At 40.8% G+C, this 17,633-nt stretch overlaps 1 protein-coding gene across 6 annotated transcripts in view; it reads left to right on the top strand.

Moving 5' to 3' along the window:
• Positions 1–16,360, top strand: part of spon2a (spondin 2a, extracellular matrix protein) — a 32,139-nt gene extending 15,779 nt beyond the window's left edge. For 4 of the 6 annotated variants that reach the window (XM_077577248.1, XM_077577243.1, XM_077577247.1 and 1 more), the window contains 5 exons: positions 4,617–4,839; positions 9,159–9,379; positions 12,874–13,065; positions 13,499–13,670; positions 15,623–16,360. In XM_077577248.1, the coding sequence (XP_077433374.1) occupies positions 4,617–4,839; positions 9,159–9,379; positions 12,874–13,065; positions 13,499–13,670; positions 15,623–15,810 (996 nt within the window). In that variant the 3' untranslated portion in view covers positions 15,811–16,360. Of the gene's footprint in view, positions 1–1,029; positions 1,195–4,616; positions 4,840–9,158; positions 9,380–12,873; positions 13,066–13,498; positions 13,671–15,622 lie in introns of all 6 variants that reach the window. The other 2 variants (XM_077577242.1, XM_077577244.1) reach the window with 1 other exon arrangement.
• Positions 16,361–17,633: the final 1,273 nt, after the last annotated feature.

Raw genomic sequence — 17,633 nt, 5'->3', positions numbered from 1 at the left:
GAAAACCTCGTGAAATCCTGCATTGAGCCGTCTTTCTTTTACAGAGAGCTCACCAGAGGGTGGGCTGTTCTTGTAACTCTGTGGGCTAAGCGAGTGGCATGGCATCCTGGAATTTAAAAAGAGGAAACAAAAAGAAGAAGCTCTCACTAATACAGTTTCGTAAATAAGTGTGCTTGCTTCCAGCTCTTCATGTGTCACTCCCAGTTGAAGTTTACTGTAAAACTCACAAAGCAAAAGACAATTCAACATTAAGAAACGAAAGTCCGCTAGCTTACTGCTAACATACAATAGGAAACCCTGGGCTAATGAAAATGAGCATAGATACACATGGTTAAGATAATTATCAACTTTTAAACCAGGCAAATGCAAATTAGCATAGATACACGGTTAAAGTAATTACAAACTTTCAAACAAGGCTAATGGGAATTAGCATAGATAAATGGTTGCAGTAATTATAAACTTTGAAACAACCGCTACTTTCACTCACACAGAGCAGCAACACATACGCGGCATCTTAACCAATAGACTTAATTGGGATTCGGAATTCACTTGCCTGTAAAAAAACATTAAAAGAAAACAATGATTGCTTAAAAATCTACAATATACAGTAGTAGGGGAACGAGGCTTTCGTAATAATACAACCACATTCATCTTGATTTAATTTCGTTATTAATATGTAGGTCTTTCCTTTAGCAGCGGTCATGATGTAACTTACAAGAGACAACAAGCAGAAGTGGTCGGACATTAACGTAAAAACTGTTTTAAGTTGCTAAAATCACGATTTCCACAAAAGTGTCCTTCTTTTTTTCTTTTTCTTTTTTTTCTGGAGAGCTCAGTATTGTTCATTCGGTAATTTTACCGATTTGACATGTCATCATCATTGCTCTCTCTCTTTTTTTTATTATATATATTTATTTTTTGAATTAATTTTTATTTTGTATGTGTATGTGCGTGTGAGTGTGTATTCATTAGTTTACCTAAAACCTATTAAAAAACTCCCATACCGTTCACCTAAACCGAACACTTCAGAACCCAGCCAGAGCCGTGAGGCCGTCAGGAGACCAGAGGAAGGACCAAAGAAAAGAAAGGAAAGTGAAATCCAGCACCGACCAGACACCACCCTCCACCCACCGGGCCACCAACAAAAGTGTCCTTCTGAAGTTAGCATCTCTGTTGATCCTCCTCCTGCAGCCGGTGAGATGATCACATAACTGTTCTTTTGCATCTCCATCCTGCAAGTATTTTTACAGCAGGCTCTTAAAACCGTTACGTTATGCATACACGCTTAGTGGATTCTGGGAATTGATAAAACACTCGTGACGTGCTTGCCTGCTCTCAAGAAAAAAAAATGGTCAAGACTTGAAGTTTTGCAGCTCTGAGGGCCGAGTAACACAATATGACCTCTTGAAATAGACCTCGGGGACAATATGCACACACGCGTGCTTGTTTGTGTGCACGTCGACTTGCCCAAATTTAACTGAGGGCATTCTGCAGCTGCTCCCAGGTTTAGTTCTAGTATAGAAGCACGCAGAAACAGCGCAGCAGGTTGTCGAAGGCCGTCACTCTCCTGTTTCTTCAGCTCATTGCGCGCACATAGTTAAAAACATCTGCGACAGCAAATGCATACGATCACATTACCTGAAGGAAGGATGGTGGGGTGGTAGTTGAGTTGAGATAATGGAGGATGATGGGTGACTATGTGGGAAGAATGAGGAGAGAATGGGAAATGGTGGAATAGAGAAGGACGACGTAAGATGAATGAACGACGATGGACGGATCGAACGGTGGCAGAACGAGTGCGGGGAGTAAATGAGATGAAACTGAGAAAGTGGCAAGAATGAAGGGAGAGGGATGGCGGATGGGGTCAAAATGGGAAAGAAGGGACGAATTACACGAGAAAGTTAAGTGATGAATGTTTGACTGAAAGAATATTTTTGATGAATGAAGCAAAAAAAGAAGATGGATTGGTTGGATAGAAATGATCCCATGCTGCACCACTCTATGTGAATCGCTATATATAAACAGAGGTGAGCACTTCTTCCCTCCATTGGACCCGTTGTTGACGGATACCCACATTTTTACCGAGTGCTTTACGAAGCCTCGAAAAAATACACGGACTGAGAGGGTCTTTACTAACCTGGATTGGCGGACGAAAAACTCCTTCAGTCGGTGCTCAGTCCGTATATTTTTGTTGCCTTAAAATTCCAAGTTGAGGCAACTTTTTTTTTTTTCAATAATAGTACTGGGAACACAATTTTCTTGAGATAACTGTTTTTAACAAATTTTCTCCATCCCATCAAGTTTTTGATCTGTAGGATCCTGGTTTTCTTAAATATAAAATAAATGCCTTAATGCCCATGGTTACAAGGTTAAGAGAAAAGACTCTTAATTCCGACTATGCTAGCTTTCTGTTTGCCGATACTAATAATACGGACCTATTGGAACCCACACATCTCTCACCGCACTTTCTCAATTGTGACTGCACAAACGCGTTGATGCATAGCTGTAGTTAATCCCATTGGAATCAGCTCTTCTTACTACAGTCTTTCTACAGCTATCAGTTTTTTTTTTTTGCTTATCTGGAGGGTAAACTGTTGAGAAAAAACTTGACATGCTAAAAAAAAAAACTGACTCCAATTTTGGAATCTGCATGCCTCATTTTAGTTTTAATCTGCATAAAAATCTAACTCAACAGAATTTTTTTGTAGGCTTAACAGGGGATGTGTGACAAAAGGTGCTCAGGTCACAAATGTTCTGCTGTGGGAATTTATAGTGCAGGTGCAGAAAACTCAAGAAAACAGCGCTTGCCTTTTGCATGGTTTGCACATGAGAGGATAACTCAAATATTCAACCATCAAAGACGCGCTCCGTTTCGCTGCTGCGCTTATTAAAGGAAGTCGGTACGAGTCAGACTTGGCGGGCCAGCGCATGGTCAGTCGCTGAGGTCAGTAGAGCAGCACAGCAGACTGGATTTGCGTCTATCATTAGGGATGTTGTCCATGTTGTCTTATTTTGGTATGACTTAAGCGCCAGTGTACACACACACACACACACACACACACTCACAGGCAATAGAGGAATTTGAAAAAAGCCAAAGCAGTTCAATCGGTTCACAAAGCTTAGATAAGATAGATGAGGTGTTTTATGAGCTCATAGCGACATATCTATGTCAAGCCTCCGATTGATTGTCCCGTATCTGTTTCTGAAATGTTCACGATGACATCATCTATTTATGTGCATGACAATTTTATGAGGTGTGGTTCTACAATGATCCCTTTTTTTTTAAAAGCTATTTTTGTATGTGACTTTGGGCTTGTCCCATAAGGGGTCGCCACAGTGAGTCACTCGCATGATTTGTTTGGCACAGTTTTTACGACGGATTCCCTTCATGACACAACCAAGCCATTTTTGTTTGGCTTGGAAACGACAGTGGCTGGGAATCAAACCAGCGGCAACTGCAGCAGGATGAACCAGAATTGCTTTAATTCAGCGACACTGGAGAGGTTTCAAGTATGATCGGCCATTTTAAGGCCTTGCCACAGCATTTCCAATTCGATTCAAGTCCAGATTTTGACAAGGCCACTCCAAAAGTTAACTTTCTCATGTGTATTGGATGGTTGCCCAGCACTGAACAGCCTCCTTCAGGGTTACCTCAATCACAGCAAGTCGTCCAGGTTATGAAGTAACTAAGCAGCCCCAGAACGTCGCACTACCACCAATGACGTTCTCCCAAAAATCTTGGGAATCAAGCAGATGTTTTTGTTTTGTGTTGAGCAGTGATTTTCGCCTTCAAACTCTGCCAGTCTCTTTCTTAATTTTGAGTCATGAACACTGACCTTAACCGGGTCTGAAAGGGAGGCCAGCAGTTCTGTAGATGTTGTCCTGGGTTCTTTTGTGACCTGGATGAGTCACCACTGTGCTCTCGGGGAAATTTTTGTAGGGCAGTCACTCCTGGGAAGGTTCATCGCTGTTTTCTCCATTTGTGGATAATGACTCTAACCATAGTTAGCTGGAGTCCTAAACCTTTAATGGCTTTGTAACCTTTTCCACACTGATGGATGTCAATTACATTATTTCTTATCTGTCCTTGAATTTCTTTGGATTGTGACTTTTTTTTTTGCAGCTTTTTGAGATTTTTTGGTTGACTGATTTTGTCAGACAGTTTCTAGTGTTTAACGTCAAATTTATTTTATTAAAGAGAAAACTAAAACAAAACAACACATTGAGTTAGACCTGGTCCAGCCCCATTTAAGTAGGAAGAGGATGTCCACCTCACCCCATCCTTCCATTATTGTTTGCTTGGCCAACATTGAAATGTTTAAAAGATTGCGGAATTCATTAACAGTGATGTTTAATTTCATTTACTGTAATAGGGAGTTTGATGTGAGCAGGAGACTAATAAAGTGAGATGCGAATTCCACATGAAGCCATCAAATAAAGTAGGACAATGACTGACTCACAAACAAGACAGTCAGGAGTTACAAAACAGGACATTAAAAACAAGCGCGCCTGGAAATCATGAATGTTGTCTTCACAGAATTTGCAATGAGTTATTTCAGATAATGGATGTATGGATAAACACATATGTAACTACATCACCCATCTCTTTCTTTCAGATGATGTCATCACAACAACTGAAGAATCTGTGGCAGCTTCTGCTTGTACTTTTGAAGCTGTGCCTGACTTTTGCTGGTCCTCTGCAGCCACTCAACGGGACCGAATGCACAGCCAGAGGCCCTGCTTCTTACATCGTGGTGTTTACGGGTCACTGGAGCCCACAAGCCTTCCCGAAGCAGTATCCACTGTTCAGGCCCCCTGCACAGTGGTCCAAACTCATAGGTGAGAAGTTGAACATGATACTGATATAAAATACTACTTAATTGATATTGGAATAACCTGGTAGTTTTGTGTAACTTTGTTGTCTTACTTTCACACCAACTTTTTTCGTACATGTATTTTGAACAATGTGTAAATCGGGTCACTTGTATCTCAAGGCACCCACTGTATTACAATTGGGAGTTTATAAACATTAATTTTGCAATTGATTCTGTTCTTCTTGGGGGGGGGGGGGGGGGAAATCATCCAATGAGGATCTGAGGTTTGTGGTTCAAATCTTGGCTTCGGGCCTTCCTGTGGTGAGTTTGAATGTTCTCCCCGGGCTTGAGTTTTCTCCGACTTCCTCCCAAATTCCAGAAACATGCTTAGCTTAATCAAAGACTTTAACTGTCTATTGGTGTGAAGAGAGTGTGAATGCTTGGCGGTCGAAAATTTGCCTTCGGTTTGGCAGGCATAGGGCTGCCTTTCAGCTGGGATAGGCTCCACCTCAGCTGCGTGAGGACAAGCATTATTGGAAAAGAATGGATGGTTTGTTTTTACCACTGTGCCCGTCTACTGCATCTGGTGGGTTATTTCCCCACTTGCACCGAATGCAAAATCACCACTTTGCTTAATTGAGTTTGGTCCATTGTGGTCGATGACATTCCACCTTCATCCTTTTCCAATCCAAACCATTCGGATCACCCACCGACTGGTATTTTTGCTCTCTTATGAAGTGTCATTTTATGGCCTTGCTGTCAGCACGCACTTCTGCTCGCAGACACGAGCAGTGGCGAGATGTTAATGAGCTAAGTGGTGAGTAGCAGACGGCCTAAACGCTACCAGACGGCTTTCTGTGTTTCTCTAACTGTCTCCTGACTGTCCAGCCATATCTATGATATTTTTCTATGACCCTCCCTTCCCCACACCCCCACATTTCCACTGGTTTACCACAGTGCTGGCGATAAAGAGTGCAGCGGAGGTTCGGGGCTGAGAGAAGGTGGGTGATGACTCTCAGGGCGGGGTCAGGTCAGACCTTACCTCAGAGCTTGGAGCAGAATGGGAAACAATTCGAGCTCACTCATCTCTGTTCTTTTTCCCCAAAACCAAACTGGGATGGATGGCAGATGTTTATGCATGTGTTTGTCCATGTGTGTTTGTGCCAGACCACGGTTGTGCGTCAGTGCCTGTGGCGGCTGCGGCTTTCTTCGGTTTCAGCCGCACCGGGCCTACCTTGCCAGAAGATGATGGCCTACTTACTAGGGATGGCGCGATACCGCTTTTTCATATCCGATGCTGATACCAATACTGTAGCCTCAAGGACCGACGGTTACCGATCCTATATCCATCTGATTCTGTTTGTCAATCTAAAAGTTGTTTTTTTATAATAACAAGTGGGTGTAATTTGATATCTAAAAACACTACGGTCACTGTACATAAACTATTCTGGTCCCCTAAAGAAAGAACGTTATATGTACCGTATTTTACGGACCATTTGGTGCAACAAAATTATCAGGTGTAATATCAATGATTGAGTTTTTAAATATTTTTATACATGCGGTGCACCGGGTTAGAAGGCGCATTATCTTTGTAACACATGTATATTTAATAGCTTATTCTAATTGTACCATTTATATGTTAGATTTACTGCTATTATGCTAGGTTCGCACCGGACATAAAATATCGTGTAGCAGCGCACGTTTTGCTTGCCTTTTTTTTTATTGTAGTACACAGGGTTGTTCAAATGGTCTTTTTTTTTTTTAAACACCTTTTATTTATTTTCTTAGTTCCCAGTTCCTTTTACCATATTGTATTTTAGCTTTGTTTTTGCCTTTTATTATGTTTTCTTTTAGCTTTTAACTGCTCTTATTTTGTTGTCTTTTAGTTTTTAGCTCCAGTGTTTCCTGGGTGCCTTTCCTCACATGGTTTCTCTGTGCCCCGCCCTGTGTGTGTGTGTGTGTGTGTGTGTGTGTGTTTTATTGTATTATGGATGTTTTAATTGTTTAGCACCTTGTATGACAGGTGCTTTATAAATAAATATTGATTGATTGATTGATTCGAGCAAAGGAGGGGATTCTCCAACAGACAAAAAAACATCGGTAGTCAATCTGGTGACTGGTGGTTGTTTTATTACTTTGGCTAACTTGGTTGACAGTTCAACAGCTGTAAACAAGACAATGCACTCACCGTTATCCAATCTTTTTTGCTCGTTTGCGGCAGCTATTGGAAGCTGGCTGTGTCGTTTACCTCGCGCTGATCCCACATTGTAACTTTGGAAATGTGTAGCCGGAAATGCTCAGCTTGCGTTGGTCTGACCGCAGCAGCAGGTTTAATAGGACTACATTTCCCATGATTCTTAGACACAGAAGCAAATATGTCTGCTAGCATGTCACACAAAGTGAAATAGAATATAGTATATGATGTAGTAATCGGGCTTATGGATTGGATCAGACTGGTTCTAATCCAGTCATTTTGACTACCAGCTCTTCATGGAGAAAGTAATATTTGCTCCATGAAGAGGCCGAAACCAGAGCTTCAAATCCAGCTTTAGCGGCAACAGTGTGTCATCAACGTATTTAAGAGGGCATAACCCGTTGAGATGTTTGAGACAAGGACACCGCTCTAGGAGAATGGAGTGTGTCAAAAAATGACGAGTACGGGATGCCTTAATATCTTGGTGGAGCTTTAAAAAAAACATGATGGGTGATTGAATTTCAAGGTCTTGATGCTTGTGGGAACCTAGTTAGGATGGAAATGCAATTATGGGCATAAGTAATGACAGAACGGGAAGAAACAGGATAATGTGTAAAGTGTCCTGGTCACGTTGTGTGTGTGGCTCACTGCGCTGTGTGCATTAATACATGTGTCAAGAGTGTTTAAGTATGACTGCGTGTGCTTGTGTGTGTGAACCTTGCAAAGTGAGGTAAGGCAGAACCATCAGAGCATTTGTCAGCGTGTTTCTGGCTAACCCCGCTCTGGCCTTAAAACCACGGGTCCAGGCCAGTGGTTCTGTGGTTTTCAATAAGGAGCTTCATTTTAACCTAAATAGGAGTCCTTTCATAGGAGTAAATTTGTGAATGTGAAACTGATGGTTTAGCTGTCTTAAAGAATAGCACCAAAAAAAAATTGGTAAAGTTTGTTTGTCTGCAGGTCATTCCCTCTCTCTCACATTTACTACCAATTCTTCAGCTGAACTGTCGATTAAAGGCTAAAAAGCCAAAGAAAATGCTTAAAAAAGGCTTTTTAGAGCTCTCAAACCTGTGGCCTGAATGGTGTTTTGAGGCTCTCTACTTGACATCAAAGTTTAATGTTAGTGCCCACATTTGTGTCGCCCTTTTGTTTGTTGTTGTTTTAAACTTATGGGCTTCCATAGCTCAGACTCATGACAGCTTTTGGTGAAATGTAGTTCCGAAGGGATATCCTGCCACACAGCCCTATATGTCTTTCTCAAACCCCTGCCGTGAAGAGAAAGGTTGGCGAGCCAACTAAGCATGCTGAGGAGCATCTTGTTCACCTTCTGAAGACCATTAATGTTCTGAATTTGCTCCCCAAAAGTATAAATATGTTCTATTTTAAATGTTTTAAGTGTCCCAAAGACATATTTATACTTTTTAAATGTTTTCTTATGTTAGAGCATACAGAAGGCTTTGATGCAGCCTCTCAACTGCAAAAAAACTGTTGAAGAAATTGTAGTTATTACACAACCGGCCAGCAGGTGGAAGCAGAGCAAAGAGCAAAAGAGATCAACCAGGGCCATGTTGGAAAAAAGCTCATTTACTCACAGTTCTAAATAGATTTGTGAATAATGATGAACCTTAGCTATCTCCATGTTTTTATAGCAATAGAACACAATATTCTCTGGGCCTTCAAAATCCAGTAAAACAGCCGGGAGTGAAGGGGATTGCTTCAGTGACAATGGCTGCGAGTGAATGAGTTGATAAAGATTGATAAGACTTTTATTTTGAATACTTGATGTGCCCCAAACACACCCAGACTCTATCTCCAGTGGCCCTCACATACATAAGTTGAGTTTGAAACAACTCCTGTAAACCTTAGCCCAAAACCTCTTGACAGCTAAAGCCCTTTGGTTTTATCTGTGCTCGATAGAGAATATATGCAATCATTCAGAGCTATGCATTTAAACGTTTTTTTTGGCGAATTATCTGTTTAAATGCAGGAAGCTGGAGGCAGTCATTGAAATACCTACAGACTCCAGCACGGTGGAAATGATCTCAGCGTCTGGCAGAGGCTCTGTGGTCCTTCACTGACATTGGGAAACATTCCAAAGAGTAAGAATCTCACTGCTGTCTTCTCTTCTTTCTTGTGTGTCTTTCTCACTTCAGCGGTGAGCCATAATCGCCATTTTCGTCTCTGGGAGGAGGGCGCTAAGGCCAGCGAAGGGGTGCAAAACTTTGCTGAAGTTGGCGTGACTGTGGAGCTGATGAAGTCGGCCAAGGAGGCGAGGAGGAGACGCGCGGTCGGCACCATGTACCGGACGGCCGGGATCCCGAACGGAATCGGGCACAGCTCCACGGAGCTTCTCATGCTGCCCAGGAACTCACTGGTACTCATTCACAAAAGCGCACACACATGCTCAGACAGCGTAAAAAAAGCCACATTTCCTGCAAACGGTCCAGGTCAGCTCGGAACAGTATGGTTTGGAGCCGTAAACTTTGATCACCGCAGGGAGTGTAGAAGGAAAGGCAAATGCTGTGTCAGCAGTTTAAATGGTGTGACATCATAGCAGTGTGACACAATGCTGTAAACCTTGAGTAAAACTTGGCATCCAACATGCAAGTTAAACACAATCCGAGCCGACTCGCTTTTGAACACGGGCCTCTTTTCATGTCTCGTCAGGTATTATCTTACATCTTCAAATCCTCTCCTTGTAATTCAAAATTGTTGTTTTTATTCATTTTTCTTTTCCTTCCATTGCATTGTAGAAAAAGAAAAGCTGCCCTAATTTGTCCAGCCAAGAAAAATTTCAGTTATAGACTTCATGCATAAACATGACCAAATACAAATGTCGTCGTGCCCTTCTTAGTTGGAAGTTAAGTATCCGGGTCAAGGCCACCTCTCCGGCAACAACATCCTGGGTTTTGATCTCTAGCTGCCTTGCCACTGAAGATATCAATTTCCCAACCTGTCAGTCCTTGTAACCTGACAGACTGGCCCCCAAGAAGTGATGGCTCTCTGACATCCAATCAGTGAAATGCCTTGAGGCAACACCAAAAGGTGATAGGTTGGAACTGTTATCTTGCTACATTTCATACATTTTGATAAAGAATAAAAAAATATATCCAGTCCTACAGTGAACTGCATTGCTGGGCCTCCCTGTGATGTCGTTCACCAAACACTTGACCACTGATTTCCGCCACCCAATCAGACTCGTGTTTAACCAGCGCAAAGGCCCCGGAGCCACAAACGCCCACGTGCATCCTGCGCAGTCTGGGCTCCGTACGCCTGACGCCTGTCCCAATGAAGTCGGTCAGATTGTCAGATGCCTTCAAGGCAATATTTTTGTTGTACTCATCAGATTTCTTGGGAGTTACGTTACAGTATAAATACAGCAAATTTCTTGGAAATACTCAACCATCGCCGCTAAAGTTTTTGAGGCAGGTTTTGCTTTCTCTGGACTATATTTAGATATGAAGAGCGACTGACACCAATCTGATTTTTGGATGAGCTATAAGAAGGCACAGACAAAAGTCTACAAAGATTGTGTAATACCTCAGGGAATAGAAATGACCCCACTGTGAATCCTCTGTGTGTACACAAGTCTCAACACTTCTGTAATGTCGCACCAGTGTGCCAAGGTTAGATCGTGTTACAGCATTCCTAAACAGCACAAGTACCTGGAATTGCCTGCTATGCAGTTTAGACCACTCAGTCTTTTGGTGCAACACTTTTAATTGATTGAAGTAACAAATTGTACTCATTTCACATTAAATATTCCCTTCAAAATACTAGAAATTTTAAATGTGAGTCAATCTTAAACATTTCTTGTCAATAATATGTTATATGTGGCCTCACTAGTCTAAACATGACATTCTGATTAATATTACATTTGTGGAATATGAGTTATGCAGCAAATTCCAGCCGTTTTTATCCATCTCACGGGGCGGCCATTTTGACTGAAGATGACATCACAGTTGCTCAGGGCTCAGGCAACGACCAATCACAGCTCACCTGTTTTCTGAAGCTGAGCTGTGATTGGGTGTTACCCCACATCTGAGCAACTGTGATGTAATTTTCACTCGATAGCAAGTGGCAAAATGGCCGCCTGTTGATACTGATAAAAATGGCTGGATTTTGCTGCTTAACTCATTTTCCACTTACACAATATTAACCAGAATATCGTATTTAGACAAGTGGGGCTGCATAGAACATATTATTGTCAAGAAAAATGTTTTGGGTTGACTTCCTATATCGTCTATATTATTATGGACTTAAGTATGAGAGCTAATTTAGTTTTTCTCCGCGTACTATGGCTTCCTCCCACATTCCAAAAACATGCTTGTTAAGTCAATTGAAGACTGAAGAGAATATAAGCATGAATGGTTATTGCAGTCCATAGATAGACTCCAGCTCACCCGTGACCTAATGTGTACAAAAATTGTAGAAGAGCGAAAGATAAATAACTTAATGCACTGTGAGTGCCACCATTGTCGTGTGATGTCAGACTTTTGAGGAAAATGCGCTACTGGGCACTTTTCCTTTCAAGGTTGGAAATTTCCAACTTCCCAGCTTTCTAGAAGGGAACATTAAAATAATACTTTGCATACAGTATAGGAGAGCTCATAAAACAGCAATTATTTAAGTTGGCAAATATTGTGCATAGTACATGCCATACAGTAAAAGCATGTTTATAGCCCAGGCTATTTTTAATAAGTCCGGTGAGAAGTTCACTGCGGGATGAGGATTACAAAATTGACTTCCTGCAATTTTGGTTGTCATGACAGCTGGACTGAAAAATAAAACTGAAAGGTCAGCCCGGGATTCTTTTGTGGCTGAGAATACATTTGAGTGCACCAGTCTACAAACATGAATTATTTAACAATAAAAATATATTGAATCCGCAGAGGTTAATATTGAAATAAAATGATATTTATAGTATAGCCTACATGGCTCGTGATTATTAGTTTTTAGTCATAGGTATGTGTCTGGTGACCTACATATCTTTATTAGTTATTCCCCTGCCTGAACTCGGGAGCGCTGAAAATCATAAACAATCCTGCAGGAGGGTTTCTTTGTTGTCATCTGTCTACAATGCCTGACGCTCTTTTCGAATGGGCCTCATGCTTCTAGACCAGAGGACGATGTGGCGGAACCGGGTCAGACAGTCGTGTGGTTTGTAGAACATGACAGAATGATGAGCGTCTGTTGACAGCTTAATCTGTTATTCAGCTTTTGTGCGTGCGTTTTTCCTGGGCTATCATTCTCCATCCATGCACAAAAGCCGCAAATATCTCAAACCCGATGAGCTTCTTGCTATTGTTTTATTTGTTATTTAACTCATTCACTGCCATTGACGGCTAAAAACGTCAAAAATTCATTTGAACTATTTGTATTAGTTTAACCTTTTTTTTCCTCTTTTGTTAACAAGAGTATGAGAGCTAGAAATTTTTTTTATTGTACATTTAGAACAGATATGAAATTTATGATTAATCGTGAGTTAACTAGTAAAGTCATGCGATTAATTACAATTACACATTTTAATTGCCTGTCGCCCCTCATTTTTAATAATCCTTTTTTTTATGAATTCATGGCAGTGAATGAGTTAAAGCAGACTAACAATTGTCAGGGTGAGTCCAACTGGCACTCTGCTGGGTGAGGTCATTTTAGATCTGCTCTAGCGCAGTGGTTCTTAACCTGGGTTTGATCGAACCCCCAAGGTGAGTCAGTCTCAGCCCAACATGTGCTAACCCCCAGGCCACTTTCGAGATGAGGTCATAAGCTCACAGGAAACACTCATCACACACAAGTTTCTTTTTATTATCGGGTGTCAGTATGATGCAGACGAACCTTCAAAGCGTTTTCGTGATCATATTGTTTCAGCTGTCTCTGATGGTGAAGATCATCCCCAGCCCTGACTGGTTCGTTGGTGTGGACAGCCTAAACCTTTGCGAGGGGAGTCACTGGAAACAGGACGTGACCATTGACTTGCAACCTTATGACGCCGGGACAGACAGCGGGTTCACTTTCTCCTCCCCCAACTTTCCCAGCAGCCCCCCAGAAAACATCTCAAAGGTAAATTGGCTTCTTGAATATTGACTCATACAGAACGGAGACATTTGACAGTGGAACTTCCAGTTTATGGATTCTGTTGGAGCTTATTTGTTAATTGGATGGCTGCTATTTGAGGATATATTGCATATAGTATAAATAAAGTACAGACAAAAGTACATATACACATTTTTTCCAGTGTGTAACAAGATGATGTCAATGTCTCCCATCTTCTCGTATGAGAAATAGATCGGGAAGTAAGACTTCACCACATTTTCCCTAAAAGTGAAAGCTTGGCAGAACTCACCTGACCTGAAGCCATTAGAGTAAAAAAAACAAAAAAAAAACAGACCCCTGTTACATAACAAAAGGCGTTTAAAAGTTGGGCTATTGGACATTTGTTGGCTCTTGCTGTGAATTATGCGACTGTATGTTTTTGTTTCTATGTGTCTTTCAGATCACCTCTCAGATGCCAAACCACCCCGCCAACTCTTTCTACTATCCACGCCTAAAGAACCTTCCACCCATTGCCAGCATAAAGATCATACGGCAGAGCAGATCTCTTCACCGCCAAGTCCCCATGTCCAATCACATCCTCCCAAACTCCATCGGTCCACACAGATTCTCAGGTGAGCCCCCTGCGGAGAATTAATTGTGAGAAAAGCAAACTTGATGTTGAGTCACTGGTTAATAAATGGTTTGGTAGCCTTACAAAGATGTAATAATGTTCACGTTTGCTTGGCCCTTCCAGACACGTAATAAATCAACAATGAGTTTATAGTGTGGTTAGCAGTGTAGGAGACATCTTTAGCATTTTTTTTTTTAAATGTGAGAGACCACCCACAGGATGGGGAAGCAAACGGAAAATAAATGTGTGATAATGAGCATGTATCAAAACCAAATGTATGTCGTAGTACCAAGACTGACCTGCGAGGGGCAGGACAATGCCACAGGACATCCAGACTACCAGTAAATAGAAAGAAGAAGCACTGCTACAATTTTAGCACTGTACTGCACTCCAAAAAGTCATAATATTTGTCTTAAAATCACTCTTATCACACCGCACAGCACAGGATAATCCGTCAGGATCATCTTTTAGCGACATATAATAATTAGAACTTACTGAGTATGAGTGGAAAGAAAGGATGGCCCTCTTTGTTTAAACAGAACATGGTTATATATATTCACACGATAAAGGGATTTTGTAATAAATATTTGGCTGCCGAGCGTGGCCCTACTGCATAAAGAGCATTAATCAACAGAATATCCGTGCCTGTCCGTGTCTTCTAAAACATCTTGTCACGGTTGCAAACAAAAGGCTCTCTTGTGTGACTATTTCGCAGATTTTGTCAACTAGAGCAAAGGAAGACGGTTTGCATTTCTGACTAGTCCTCATTATGAGCGGGCTTCACTGGGGTTCATTGATTTGTAAACTGCTGACATTTCATTCATCCGTCGTGTGTGTGTGTGTGCGTGCGCGAATATATATACTGTATATATACCACCCTCCTAATCCTGAATCTTTTTCTCCCTTTTTAAAAAAAAAAAAATCCTGAATCTAATGATCAGCTCATCAGCAAGCTTTGCTAAAGCCTAATAACGATTCCTGAGTGGAGAAAAACATGGAAAACAGACTGGACAGTGGCTCTCGAGGACCAAACTTGGCCACCCCTGCCTTAAATTCAACCTGAAACGGACGCTGCACACCTCACTTTAAAGCGGTAGAGCGGTGTGATGAATCAATCTTATCTTGATCAAAAAATGATAAAAGTTTTAAAAAATGTTACTAATTTGCTGCAAAAAAATCATAATTAAGGTAAAAAAATATTCAGCACCTATAAATGGGTTTGTATGTCAATTTTGTGTTGAATAGTGGGGCCATTACGTTTGCTTGATATAACTTAGATTTGTGTCTTTTTCAAACATTAAATTTGATAAAATCACATCGAACTTCCCAAAATGCATATTGACCCATCTCAGGCAACTTTTTTATTCATGTCACTGTTTTAGTTGTACTGAAACGTCATTTGAGTAAAAATTAGAAGAGTGAATTTTTAGCAGTTAGCAAATATGTCAAATGTAGTCACATCTATGCTAATAGCATGTTGGCACTAAGCACATTTCAGTGGTTCAACAAAAAAGTGTATTTAAAAAAAAAAAAAAAAAAGGAAATTACTTAAAAACAAACAAAAATAGCTACTATGACTATGCTGATATGTTTTGTTTCCCCGTGATGACAACCAAAAAACAACAACAACCCTGATTCGATAGACTGGCTCAATTAGCATTAAAGGCAGCAAGGTGGCTAGCAGTTAGCTTGTGTGGTTTGGTGCTGTCATCGCTGCTTTTTCTGTGTCTTATTTACATCTTTTCCCCATGCTTGGATGTCAAGAAATCAACGTCAATCAATCACCGTTGGAATTGTTGCTTGCCATAATATTCAATGCTATTTATGATTAGATTTGTATCAATGTATACTGAAATAAAACTTTCATGGATAAGTAGAATGTTGTTTCACTATAATGGTAAGCCATTGAATTGTAGTTTCATCAACATCTATCTATTTTTGCGGCTCACACAGTGACTCCACTCGACTGTGAAGTATCTCTCTGGTCGTCCTGGGGCTTGTGTCTGGGCCCCTGTTCCAAGGGCGGCGTCCGCCATCGCACCCGCTACATTCTTCTACGGCCGGCCAACGCCGGCGACCCTTGTCCCGAGCTGGAGGAACAAGCTGAGTGCGTACCACACAGTTGCATGAAGCGCCAGTAACCCACACAGAGCACGGTGTGCTGCCAGTATTCAACACTGGGACTCATGTTATTACTGCTGGACTGAGAAAACTTCCTGCGCTATTCCCTTGGTAATGCAAAGGATTTTCCTCCCTGTCAAGACTGCATTTATTGTGTTGCCTATTAGTTTTAGTGTCTAGTTCTCCCTTGATGGCAAGTGTAGCAGAGTGTTGGACCAATGGTAAAAAAAAAAAAAAAACTTTTCATGCGAGATGTGCAAATGTCCTCTGTAATCTCCATCAAGTCAATCAAGTGCATGCTGACAGTAGCACTGTTTGTTACACACACAGCAAATTCTTTCCACTAACTTTTAGGCGTGAAAGCATTACTTAACATACCAATTCACGAACATGAATAATGACTTAAAACCGTAAAGAAGCTGATTTGTTTTAAAATAAGATGCCATTTTTTTAAAGAAAGGGAATATTTATACATTGTTCTATTTTGTTATGTTAATGTTAAAGATTTGTATATACTGTATTTTAACTCATGTATTACTCATGAATAAACTGAAGTGTTTTTCAAAATAAGACACGTGTGTGGCTTTTGTTTTGGGAAAACAGTTATGATACAAAAGCAAAATTGGCAATACATATATGCATGATTGACACTATATGGATCCATAGAACTTGTACCTGGGTAGAACGGTGGACTAGTGGTGGATGGTGGACTAATTTATTTCCAGAAACACCTGCCACTAGCTAACAGTCTTGCTCTGGAAACAGTAAACATCTTCCTGTTTATTTTTTTAATTTTATTTGTTTACAATATGGCTGTCAAGCCTTTGTGGTATTTAGTATCAGGTTAATCTACTTCACTAAATTAGCAGCGAACTTAATATTGACAGCTAGCAAGTATCAGAATCAAATTCTGCAATCTTTGAGAGGTCAAATCAATATAAAAAGCTCTGAGTAGGCCACACCGTGACAAATGCCTGAAGAAACTAGCTATAAACCACTGTTATGTACAGTTTGTGATTTATTTATTTTTAATTGAAGAACCCTCCATAATTGGACATCGTCCGAAACCTTTCTGTACCTTATTTTATCCGACAGCAAAGTCGGACAGTCAGTAAATTTTCCCATGGGATGTGAAATAGGATATGCTCTACTAGACTCAGGGTTGTTTTAGATGACCTCTGACCCCGCGCACAGAGAGGCTTCCACAGTTGTTAGAGGCATGCCTGAACCAGAGCTGTACTTGCACTTAAATGAATGACTGTAACAAACTGCAAATACAAATATGAAATACCACAGGCTATCATAAGGTGAGTTGCTGTACTTTATTTTGGTTGTTGACTTCTCTTTATACTTACTTGTATGACTATAATAGATGTTTCCTGAGGAGATTACCGGTAGATTTTTTTTTTTTAATGTACTTCTAGTGTGGAAGATTGTTTGGAAATGACAGTCATTTGTCAAAACAACAACAACAACAAAAATATTTACCCTCAAGGTGATTGTTCTGCTGTATTTACAGTAAACTTGACTCCCATCTCGCTGCTGCAGTTATGTTTTTGGTTGTTTAGCGCCACACAGTGGACACCTAAAATAGTGCAATTATAATTACCTAGCTTTACTGTATTTTCCAACCGAGTATTTCACATAAGAAAAAACTTATGCGCCCTCAATATGTCATCAAAAAAGTACATATACTGAAAGATTGAGGATCTCCAACTAAACTAAATAACTGACTTGTGAAATCTGGGTATTTTTAGTTTAAAGCTGGCTCAGCTTTCAGAATAACAGGCGTAAACAGGTTATTCTGCCATCTAGTGGAAGGACATTTAATTGTTCGGTTTGT

Source organism: Vanacampus margaritifer, chromosome 10 (assembly GCF_051991255.1).
Source record: "Vanacampus margaritifer isolate UIUO_Vmar chromosome 10, RoL_Vmar_1.0, whole genome shotgun sequence".
Classification (NCBI taxonomy): Eukaryota; Metazoa; Chordata; class Actinopteri; order Syngnathiformes; family Syngnathidae; genus Vanacampus; species Vanacampus margaritifer.
Note: the sequence above shows the minus strand (reverse complement) of the source record. Positions and strands in the feature narration are given on the sequence as shown.